Below are 12397 nucleotides of genomic sequence, written 5' to 3'. Positions count from 1 at the left end.
GGCTGGGATTCAAGCAAAGCAGTTTTTTAACGAGCAGGCTGTTTCCATAAGCCTATGAGCACCCCAGCACCGGCGGTGGTGGTTGTTCTCCACCAAGGCAGGGAGCGTGCTAAGGAGAAGAAAATCGGCCAAAGAAAAGGACGCTGTCGGACTCGTTGTGCCTGATGAAGAAGAGGAAAGGGTGATCGCAGTGAAAGCGTTCCCAGGCTGGGGCCGCCGTGACGGCGAAGCCCACGGCGGCGGCGGCCGCAGCCTCCGCGCCCTCCTCGGTCACCTCCAGCACCGCCCTGTGCAGCAGCCTGCGGGCCCGCAGCCCGGCGCCCCCGGGGCTCCCCGCGAGGCCGGCGGCGCACAGCCCCGCGGAGGCGGCCGCCAGGTCGTAGCTGCCGGCCGCCCGGAACCGGGGCAGGCGCAAGTCCACGGCCCTCTCTTCCATGCGCCCCGCGCTAGTCCACTCTATTAACTTCTCAGGAGTTATTTTATCTATGATCTGTTAAGGAAAAAAAGAGAACGGCCTGATCACCAGTGCAAATTCAAAGCAGTGCAATACCAGCGTATGTCAGTCAGAAGTTATTAACATTAGCTTTAGTAACAAATGAAAGCAGAAATTTTATTTCACTCAACTGCTATATATATGTATACACACACAAACACACACACACACACACACACACACACACGGCTCTCCTCTTATATTTCTATATTTAAATTATCTGTATATGTTTGAAAATCTATTGCATGTAAATACATTTTTAAGTCATTTCTTATTCTATCAACTTAATATATATTATTTCATTTTTTACCATTCCCTTTTAATCTTTGTCTATATATGTATTATATAATTTATATACTATCTTATATAATGAATATTATAATATAGCTTATATATTACTATATTATAATGAATTTAATTTATAAAATTATAATGAATGCAATTTATATTATATTAATATATAATATATATTTATATAGTTGCAATTACACTGAATATCCACTTTCTTTTTTTTTCTTTTTTTTCTTCTTTTTTTTCCCCATTTATTTTTATTAGTTGGAGGCTAATTACTTTACAATATTGTAGTCATTTTTGCCATACATTGACATGAATCAGCCATGGATTTACATGTATTCCCCATCCCGATCCCCCCTCCCGCCTCCCTCTCCACCCGACTCCTCTGGGTCTTCCCAGTGCACCAGGCCCGAGCACTTGTCTCATGCATCCAAGCTGGGCTGGTGATCTGTTTCACCCTTGATAATATACATGTTTTGATGCTGTTCTCTCGAAACATCCCACCCTCGCCTTCTCCCACAGAATCCAAAAGTCTGTTCTGTACATCTGTGTCTCTTTTTCTGTTTTGCATATAGGGTTATCGTTACCATCTTTCTAAATTCCATATATATGCCTTAGTATACTGTATTGGTGTTTTTCTTTCTGGCTTCCTTCACTACAGTATCTATTAATAATAAAATTATGATGATTATTATTATTATAAACTTCAAGCCCAGCATCCTAGTGTCTGACTCTTTGCAACCCCATAGACTCTAGCCTGCCAGGTTCTTCTGTCCATGGAGTTCTCCAGACAGCAATAATGGAGTGGCTTTCCATTTCCTTCTCCAGGGGATCTTTCCTACCCAGGGATCGACCCTATGTCTCCTGTATTGCAAGCAGATTCTTTACTATCTGAGTCACCAGGTATTTAATGAAGATGCTACTGATTTGGCTCAGAAAGTAAATTTTATTCTCTTGAATTATTTCCCTACAGCAATTCCCACAACTGCGGTTTTTGAGTCAGATTATGAATACTTTACAGCTTGCAGATAAATGCCTTGTTAGAACAGTAAGTAGTATGTCCATCTCATAAAGCTTGCATACATACTGTCATTTTGCTTTCCCAAAATATTTGCCAACATATGATTCTGCTAAACATGTTTCACAGAAGCAGCACAGCATCTAGTATCTTAATAATACAGCATCCATTGATTTATTGAGCACTTTCCAAGAACTGGACCCATTCTAGGCAAGTTTTTTTCATGTCCTAGACCCATTCTAGGAGATATCTTAGAGTTGGTCCAGAGTGTACATGTATATGTATGTGTGTGCATATATATATGTTATATATATATATTCTAATCATTACAACACACACATTAAGAACTATGGAACCCATTTTATAAATGAGAAAATTCTGAGGTTCAAAGAAATTAAGAAACATCAAAGGGTAGAAAGCTACTAAATAGAAGAACAGGGATTTGAAACAACCTTCCTGTTCTCCAAAATACAGGCTACTCACCACATCAATATTTTGACTACAAAGTAGCTTTAGTTTAAGTATTAGTCACTCAGTTGTGTTTGACTTTTTTGACCCCATGGACTATAGCTTGCCAGGCTCCTGTGGCCATGGGATTTTCCAGGCAAGAATCCCGGAGCAGGTTGCCATTCCCTTTTCCAGGGGACCTTCCCACCCCAGGGATCAAACCCAGGTTTCCCCCATTACAGGCAGATTCTTTACCGTCTGAGCAACCAGTGGACAGGCCTAAATCAAGGGATTTATGATTAAGGGTCCTATGGACTTTCATTATGAGTCAAGGTAGGTTTATTTGGGGTTAAAAAAACATACTGGTAAGTGACGCTGACTATGGGGAGGCTATGGCACGTGGGGCCCAAGGTGTACTGGAAGTCTCTGTACCTTCCTCTAAGTTTTGCTGTAAACATAAAATTGCCCTTTAAAAGTCTTTTAAAAAATGAAATGTCTAAAAAAGGAATTCAGAGAGTCCAACAGCCTGTGAATAGAATTCAAAATTGCTGTCTACGTGCATAGGTGATTTTCTTCCCTGGGAAAGAGGGTCCACAGAGATCAACCACTTTGGAGAATGGTGGGTGATCTTTAGAACTCCTGTGTGACCTCAAATGTTCATGTTATCTCATCCCCAAATATTTTAGTATTGGTTCTTCTCAATAAACCTGACACCATTTAATGCTCCTCTTTAGATACCCATCTTTACCTGCTGCAGACACAGAAATATTTTCTATTTCACCAGCTCCAGATCAGAACCCTAACTCTAGACACACCCAGAAACAAGCTCTAGGATAGAGAGCCTCAGGAGATGAAGGCAGAACGAGGAAGAAGCAAGGCTTTACCTTCTCCAGACCGTCGATGTCATTGGGCAGCAGCACGAACATGCTGAGGTCATGGTTTCGATACGGAAGGCCCAGAATTTTGGCTGGCACGTCCTCCAGGGTCTTGAAGCTAAAGGACTGGCGCTGTGTCATCATCAGCACAGACTTGCTTGTGCTCTGCAATGAGTCAGCAGAGCTCACGGTGTCAAGGGGGCTCCCCAAAATAATTCCCTCAACCTAAGACCATACTAGAGACCAGAGCCTAGGAGTCAGCATTTTATATACATACATATATATATCACACTGTTGTTGTTTAGTGGCTAAGTTGTGTCTGACTCTTTGTGACCCTTTGGACGTAGCCTGCCAGGCTCCTCAGTCCATCGGGTTTTTCAGGCACGAATACTGGAATGGGTTGTCATTTCCTCCTCCAGGGGATCTTCCCGACCCAGGGATCGAACAGGCATCTCCTACATTAGCAGGCAGATTCTTTAACCCTGAGCCACCTGGGAAGTCATACACCATGTACATTTGCTCAAATATGACTTCAGATTCTACATTTTATCTGTAAGCATATCACATAAATTAATTAAAGAATATACCTTATTCAGCCAAAATTCCTCCTCCTTGGTATTTTCTTTCTTAAACTCACTGTTCCATTGCCCTTTAAAATAAATTATGTTCACCACCACCAGCTTGATGGAGCTGCTTAAAGAGCCGTCTGGAAGCAGGTCCTTGATTTTTTCTGCAAATGAACAGCAACAAGAACACAATGGGTCCATCTTCAAAATTACAAGTGCTACACATGGCAGATACAATGAACATGGACTTGACCGATCGTTTCAAACTCAGCCAGGTCAGCACCTGAAGACTTTGCCGACAAAGAGTTTGCTGGCAGAAATCATAGGAGGTTCTCACTTTGCCCATCGCCAGTTTATCCCACGGGATAAACTGAGGTGTGAGGGCTAAGAACTCAGGCTCTGGAGTCAGATTGCCTCTGCTGGCATCCAGCTTTGCCTCTCATTGGCTGAGGGATCTCAGGTAAGTTATTTAAGCTCTCTGGGCCTCAGTTTCCACACCTGTAAAACAGGAATAAAACCTGCCTCACAGAGCTGCTGAAAGCAGTCAATGATTTCCTGTGTAGAAAAGCACTTAGAATATTATCCAGCTCATAATAAGTACTCGGAGTTAGCTATTATTATTTTTAACCCATTCAATATAGCTGCCACCTGAGGTTTAGAGATCTCTTATTTCATTGCAAAGGAGCTGATGTTTTATCTCTGGGTTCAGCCCATTCCACTGAAATTCTGAAGAAGACTGCCTTCAACCAACCCTTTGATAGATCCTCTTTTATCCCCCTTTTAAAATTTTCATTTCCTTTGGACTGAGTATGAAGAAGAACTACAATCTAAAATAACAGATGTCTTCCTGATTACTGGAATTTTTTTTTTTTTTAATGTATTCTCCCTGGTCAGAGAGCTCGATCCCAGAGATTGCAGCTAAGAGTTTGCATGCTGCAGTTAAAGACCTCGCGTGCCACCACTGAAGATTCCACAAGCCAAAACTAAGACGCGGTACAGCCAAATCCATAAATAAATCTTTTTTTAAATGTATTCTGAAATGCTAGCACTAAAGCGTCAGCACCGCTCTTGCAGAGAACCTTAGCGTTCTCTCTGGTATTTCCTGCGAGTTTGGTTCCTACCAGGGCGTGAGGGCGGGGCGGAGGAGGCGGGGCGGAGGAGGCGGGGCTTCGTTGAGTCCCTCCCTGGACCAGGCTCAAGGCTGCAGCCGTCCCTGCAGGAGGCCCAGGCGCGGCTTTAGTGAGAGCTGATGCTTCTCACTGACCGAGAGAAAGGAGCCCTCTGACATTTTTACTTATGGTGCTCACATAAAAGTCAAATGTGACCTCACGACAGACATGAGCAGGTATCAGGAGCCCCAGAGTCACTGTGATCCCCAGCTATGCGCAGATTCTCCACTCCGTGTTTCCACAAAGTTGGCTTCCTGTGCTCCCCTGCCCAATTCCCTTGGCTCTCTCCACACCTGCTGAGCCCATTTCACTGTGCGGTGGATGCTCCCACTCCTCGGCTCCAATCCTGCCCTCCAACCTAGAATACCCATCTCAGGCCCCTCCCGAAGTTTGTGCACCCTTATGCTCTCTGCAGCGTCCAGCACAGGGCTTCACTCACAGCAGGTACTCAGAAGTGTTTTTATGATGAACGATTCATCCATACACTACCATTTGTTTGGCTTTCAACCCAGGAATTAATCTTCTTTCGACTTTCATCTGCTGCATTTACAAAATCAACAGGTTCCAGAGAAGCATGGTAATGTTTTTCAACATAATCTAAGTATTTCTTTAGGAGAAACAGGGAAGGAATAGAAATAGCTTTAAAATTCAATTTATCCATTGCCATCATTTCTAAATAAATTTATCTGTACATGAAGATGATTAACATTATAAGAAGAGATCTTTTTAGGGACTGGGTGAGTTACATTGAGTACTTCCATGCATATTTTTGTGCAGGTTCAATAGGGTTAAGGCAAAAATGAGATTGTCAAGATGAAAAAGAAGCTCCCAAAAGGTCTGGGTATCTGGAGGACAGGTCGGGAGGGAGTGTGGTGGAGGGTGAGAGGAAAGGGTGGGAGGGTCACCCCCAGTGATGTGGGGTGAGTCAGGCACTCAAATTAGGCAGCTTGCCTCCAGGATCCCAGTCTTAACAGAGTCCTTTGGCCATTCCTGAGTACCAGTCACAGATGTTGTGAACTCAGCAAAACTCACTTGAAGGAAGAGGTATGTCTTTTCTCCAAACAGCCGGTTGGCTATTTTCAGTTCATAATCATCGTTGGGTTTGCTTATCTCACTCAAAACACTTTGGAACTGGTGATGTACGTCTTCTGTCTTCTCTAACTTCAAAACCAAAACAAAAACTCAGTGAGTTATCTTGGCACGAGTGAAGCTAGATTCACCACCCTCCCCACCAAGAAGACACGGCAACCTTGGGGGGTGCCCATGAGCTAGGTGTAGGTTCTGGATGCCATTCTTCCCCCACTGGGAACACCGACTTAACAAGAATCCAGAGACCAGATGCCTTTGGAAGAAACCCCGAAACCAGCTCAGAGCTTCCTGTCGCCCAGAGAAGCATGAAGCCCGGGAGGAGACTGCACCAGAGCCCAGCCGGACAACTCATGACGTGCACCTCATGGTGTGATTGGGAGACAGCTCTCAACCCCAGCTCCCTGAGAAACAAGAGTGGAATGTGTGGCCAACACTCTGGCTTTTCAGAAGCTGCCTGAGGGACTGGTTTCCGTCTTGCCTGAATCTAAGTGTCAAGAGGAACAGGCACCAGGCTGGTCACTGAGCACAAAGGCCATCAACACACATCCTAGTCTGCAGCACTACAAACAGACACCAGGGGGCGCGCCTGAGTAGAAGCTAGCAAAGCAGTGAGGTCATCACTGCACTTCCGTGCTGGCTCAGCAGTAAAGCGCATGCCCGCCAATGCAAGAGACCAAAGAGACTCGGGTTCAATCCCTGGGTCAGGAAGATTCACTGGAGGAGCGCGTGGCAATCTACTCCAATATTCTTGCCTGGAGAACCCCATGGGCAGAATCCCATATGTGAAAAGCCCACAGATAACATCACACTCAATGCTGAAAGATTAAGAGCTTCTCACCTAGGAGTGGGCATCTGTCACCCAAGGTGTATCTTTTTCTAGTTTGCACCGAGTCTCTGCATGGGGCCATGCTTGGGAGAAAAAGTGCCTGAAAGCAGCTGTGAGCACCGGTGGACTGACTGGACCGCTGGGTATAAGCTGTCGGACCCAACTGCGCCGTACATGCTCCAGAGGAAGCCTGACTCCCCATGCATGCATCTGAGCGGTGCAGACAGCCTGGCCACGTGGGATCGTGAAACGAATGGCTCGTGCTGTTGGGGGGCTTGAGCCGCAATTTTATGAGGGCCTGGGAAAAGGGCCGTGACGTCGGTCATGGCAGATGTGACCTCCCGGGCAGCTCTGTTCATCTCTGAATGCCAGCCCTGACCTACGGACTCTTTGCCATGTTTGTACAGACTGTCCTGTGAGTAAGGTACGCTGTAACCCTAGAGCTGGACGAGATCTCAAGAAGTCGTTGGTCCTGCGCTAATATTTTTTTTAAATAAAACATCAACAGAGTAGGAAAAGGTCCTTAAAATAAAAATGGAATGTGGTAAAAGTGTTAGTCACTCAGTCGTGTCTAACTCTGCAATCCCATGGACTATAGCCCACCAGACTCCTCTGTCCCGGAATGCTCCAGGCAGGAATACTGGAGTGGGTTGCCATTCCCTTCTCCAGGGGATCTTCCTGATCCAGAGATCAAACCTGGGTCTCCTGCATTGTAAGCGGATTCTTTACCATCTGAGCCACCAGGGAAGCCGGTAGTAATAATATCGCCCACTACTACCACAGCGCCCATGTGGGTAAGTCACCAGTGTGTTCCAGGTGCTCTGCTAGGCACCTTACAGGGGCTTAAAGAAGATGGACAACTTGCCCAAACTGGCACAGCTATTAAGTGATGAAGCCAGGATTTGAACTCTTAACTCCAAAATGGGCTCCCCAGGTGGTACTAATGGTAAAGAACTTGCCTGCCAATGCAGGAGACAGGAAACACGGGTTAGAAGATCCTCTGGAGAAGGAACTGGCACCCCACTCCAGCATTCTTGCCTGGAGAATTCCATGGACAGAGGAGGTTGATGTGCTACAGTCCATGGGGTCGCAAAGAGCTGGACACAACTGAAGTGACTGAGCACACACGTGTGCTAACTCCAAAACACATTCCCTCTGCTACAAGGACTCTGCAGTCTATTAGCCCTTGTGGATATATATCCTAGTGGTTAGTGAGCATTAAAGCTGAGGTCTCCTCTCAACACTAGGGTTTATTATTGTATGGTACTCTGTAAGCCACATTATTTGGCTGCTATTGTTACTATTGCTTACCAATAAGTATCACATCTTCTACAGGTTTCCCCAGGGAACCCACATCTACAAAGTCATCACTGGACGCTATAAGACATGTCCTGATGTTTGTTGTTTAGTTGCTAAGTCGCTCTTTTGCGACCCCGTGAACGGTAGCTGGCCAGGCTTTTCTGTCCACGGGATTCTCCAGGCAGGAACACTGGGGTGGGCTGCCATGTCCTTCTCCAGGGGATCTTCCAGACCCAGGGATGAACCCGCGCCTCCTGCTCTGGCAGGGGGGTTCTTTACCAGTGCGCCACCAGGGAAGCCCTTGTCTCCCCACCTCTTTTTCTTCTTTGATTCTTGAGCTTTCTGTGTCTTTTTCAGAGAAAGGCACCTAGGGGAAAAAAGTACTATGGCAGTGGTGAGAGCAGAGAAAAGCTCACAGGGATCCAGTAAAATGGATGTCTGTTAAGCAGACCTCTGTGGTACACAGGAAACAGTCCTGTCCTTGCAAATCATGAAAAGGTCTGGGCTGCGCACTGATCTCAGCTCTGCTGGTTAGTCCCTTCGTTCATCCGTCCTTGATGCGTCATTTACACCACACTGGGGATCATGACATTTCCCCCAGGAGACTCTGTCCTTCTTGCTCTACCTTTAATTATGAGCTTAATGGCTTTGCCACTTCATGGCAAATAGATGGGGAAACAATGGAAACAGTGACAGACTTTATTTGGGGGGGGGGGGCTCCAAAATCACTGCAGATTGTGTCTAAAGCCAAGAAATTAAAAGACGCTTGATCCTTGGAAGAAAAGGAGCAAGCTATGACCAACCTTTAAAAAGCAGAGACATTACTTTGCCAACAAAGGTCTGTCTAGTTAAAGCTATGGTTTTTCCAGTAGTCCTGTATGGATGTGAGAGCTGGACTATAAAGAAATCTGAGCGCCAAAGAATTAATGCTTTTGAACTGTGGTGTTGGAGAAGACTCTTGAGAGTCCCTTGGACTGCAAGGAGATCCAACCAGTCCATCCTAAAAGAAATCAGTCCTGAATATTCATTGGAAGAACTGATGCTAAAGCTGAAACACCAATATTTTGGCCACCTGATGCGAAGAGCTGACTGACTCATTTGAAAAGACCCTGATGCTGGGAAAGATTGAGGGCAGGAGGAGAAGGGGATGACAGAGGGTGGGATGGTTGGATGGCATCATCGACTCAAAGGACATGAGTCTGAGCAAACTCCGGGAGTTGGTGATGAACAGGGAGGCCTAGCGTGCTGCAGTCCATGGGGGTCACAAAGAGTTGGACATGAGTGAGCGACTGAACTGAACAGAATTGCTTTGGACAAAGACACTCTCCCAAAGGAATCTCAAGCATTTGGGAGCAGAGGGCATGATGGTATTGGAAGCGGGGAAAGGACTTCACTGATAGACCTGAAATCGCTCCATTCAGATGCTTCCTGTTTCCTGGCCCCAGATCAAGGGAGGCAGGTTTTCGAGGTAATGGCAGAGCGCTGCCCCAGAGACAAGCCTGTGGCTGGAAAGCAAGGAAAGCCCACTCCACCTCCTGCACCTGGGTGGCAGTGGCCCCCGGGGCCACCGGGGGCAGCATTCCGATGGTGGCTGAGATGCCCGCAGGGGAAAACAAGACGTTGCCTTCATCCGCTTTACTCAGGTCTTTGAAAAGATCCAACCCAAACCAAGTGCTTGCTGGGGCCAGCGAGTCCATGATGATTCCAGCAGGATCTGCAACAACAGCAGTCAGAACCCCGCGGGCAGGGTCCACTCGGCCACAGGCTCCATGTCAGGGCACCCTCTCCCCTTCGGGCACTGAGCCAGGACGCAGGGAGTTTCACCCTTGCAGCAAAAGGTCACTTCCCAGCCCTGCTCTTGACGGGACGTGAATCGAGGGGCGTCACCACGGCCTCTGGGTTTCCGTGTCCCAGGGAGCAGGGTGAATCCCCAAGAGGCTCTGCTATCTCTCCTTCTGTCGGAACCGCCCACACCCAGCACCTGCCTGCCCGCCGCCTCTCCCGGGCTGGCCCAGCCTGGCCCTCCGATGTCGGGCATGTCCCGCCGCCGAGAACAAGGCCAGGGGCTGTAGGAAGGGTTGGCCTCAGGTCCAAGCAGAGTTCTCGGATCCAGCCTCGACAAGAGCACAGTGGCCTTCTCTGACACTCTGTTTTCTCAGTTGCTTCAAATCCAGCACAAAATGGCCAGATACATGAGTGCTCTTAAACCCCAACCCCTAGTTGCATGCAAGCCTGACCCTGGGCTAAATGTTCCTTAAAGGGCAGTGACGTATCTCTGGTCATGGATTATTAACTGGGGGCAAAAGAGCTTCCTTTTTTATAGCTTTCTATATTATTTCAAGCTTAGGCAGTGAGTTCACATTTTGTTTATCTCACAAAAATTAAATTTAAAGAGCAATTAACATTTATCAAAAATAACTAGAACATGTTTTGTATTTTCTTCATCACCAGCTAAATCTGCCTGCAATACAAAAGACCCGGGTTCAGTCACTGAATTGGGAAGATCCCCTGGTGAAGGGAATGGCTACCCACTCCAGTATCCTTGTCTGGAGAATCCCATGGACAGAGGAGCCTGGCCGGCTACAGTCCATAGGGTCGAAAAGAGTCAGACACGACTGAGCGACTAACGCTTTCACTTTCACCAGCCAAATTACAACTAGTTAATAAAGAAAAATCTTAAAACAAAAATGAGGTCAAGCCAATCAAAAGCCTACTCTGAGGGATTTTTGCTCTCAAGGGCCCATCCCTGCAAACGCATCTTACATCTGCAGTTTAAACTTCCATCTCAAGCCCACGTTTCCTTGCAAGGATTTCTTGCAGGTTCACTCAAAAATAAAATGAATTAACTTACTGTCAGACAAGATAACATTGTCACAGCTGGGTAAACACTGAATTAAACAAAACCACCCCAAGGCAAATTAGGTACTTGGGATTAGTACAAAAAAAGTACTTCTTTCAAACTAACAAACATGGGGGCTCTCATAACACAGAAATCTTAAGTTGGTGCAGAAGGAACTTACCTGATTTCTGGAAAGACAGAGGTGACAGGGCAAGGAACCAGGAAGCATGTGCTAAATGAGTAGCTGAAGTCTTTAATTTATAGCTCTCTCTGCCTCTCCCTAGTCATCATGGCTTGCATTTCCCGTGAAACAAGCTTTGGTTTCTCAATGACTATTTCCCTAATAAAATTAGCATGCAAGGGTTACAACAAAACTGAGGATTGAATTTTCTGTTTCTTTCCTTCATGATCTTGAAGTTCTGCACTTGAAGTTGTCAGCAACTGTGTTGTGAATAGTATACACCTCGACATAGAGGAACAGAGTTTCAATTCTCACTTCTCCAAAGGCTCTCAGACATTCTTCAGGGGCCCAAGCATAAAGAGATCTAAATTAACCAGATGACAAAATAAGACTAAAGGCAGGAACGCAAACCAGGATGAAAGGGACTGGAATGACCAAGAGAAATGAATTACGTCCCATGCTGGGGGTGGGGGCAGATGGTGATAAGAGGGTCTTCCTCCCTAATGATATAGGGGACCCTCTGAAAAGAACCATTCAGACCACTGGTTTTCCACTCTGGATGCACAGCAAAATCTCCTGGGAAACTTAAAAAGAAAACTCTATGGCCAAGCGCCCCCGCCCCCTGCCCCCACCACCAGACAACTGAGTCAGCATCCTTAAGGCAGGAACAGGCGTCAGAATTTTTATCACCTCAGGTGATCCCGATTTGCAGCAAGGTCAGGAAGCGCTGGTTTACAACCAGGGAGAACATCTGAATGAAAGCATACTTCCTAACCACAGACGTACGGGGTGCTGTCCTGACAAGACCAGACTCCGCAGTCAAGTTAACTTCGCAGTTGCATTATTTGGGGTTACCAAATGCAAAGGAAGAAGAAAAGTAAGAAAGCTAACTTCCTAGAAACGAAAGAGAAAAGGTAGTGAGAAAAAAAAATTGGAGTAGGCAACGCACAGACACCACTCTTGTTCTCAAGGGTTCTGCCCGTTCATTATGAAATGTCTCATTTTAATTCATTTACTGAACATTTGTTGAGAGTTTACTATGTACCAGCACTGTTGTCTTAGTCACTAAATCGTGTCCAACTCTTTTGCAACCCCATAGTCTGTAGCCTGCCAGGCTCCTCTGTCCGGGATTCCCCAGGCAATGATACTGGAATGGGTGGCCATTTCCTTCTCCAGGGGTCTTCGAGATCCAGGGATCGGACTCAAGTCTCCTGCGTTTCCTGCATTGGCTGGCGGAATTTACCACTAGGCCACCAGCTGCTGAAATGAATGCCAATAATTCATGAACATCCAATAAGCTC

General features: G+C 46.3%; 1 protein-coding gene across 2 annotated transcripts; it reads right to left on the bottom strand.

The window, feature by feature from the left end:
- Positions 1 to 109: 109 nt before the first annotated feature.
- Positions 110 to 9773, bottom strand: SERPINB13 (serpin family B member 13). Of its 2 annotated transcripts, none has more exons than XM_065935198.1 (7): positions 9609 to 9773; positions 8356 to 8443; positions 5895 to 6019; positions 5352 to 5469; positions 3715 to 3857; positions 3137 to 3292; positions 110 to 490 (listed from the first exon to the last, which is right to left on the bottom strand). In XM_065935198.1, the coding sequence occupies exons 1-7, from the start codon at positions 9771 to 9773 to the stop codon at positions 110 to 112; spliced, it is 1176 nt and encodes a 391-aa protein (XP_065791270.1). The 2 variants fall into 2 exon arrangements, with proteins under 2 accessions (XP_065791270.1, XP_065791271.1); XM_065935199.1 differs by having other exon boundaries at positions 5895 to 6023; positions 8390 to 8443.
- Positions 9774 to 12397: the final 2624 nt, after the last annotated feature.

This window comes from Muntiacus reevesi, chromosome 4 (genome assembly GCF_963930625.1).
Source record: "Muntiacus reevesi chromosome 4, mMunRee1.1, whole genome shotgun sequence".
NCBI lineage: Eukaryota > Metazoa > Chordata > Mammalia > Artiodactyla > Cervidae > Muntiacus > Muntiacus reevesi.
Note: the sequence above shows the minus strand (reverse complement) of the source record. Positions and strands in the feature narration are given on the sequence as shown.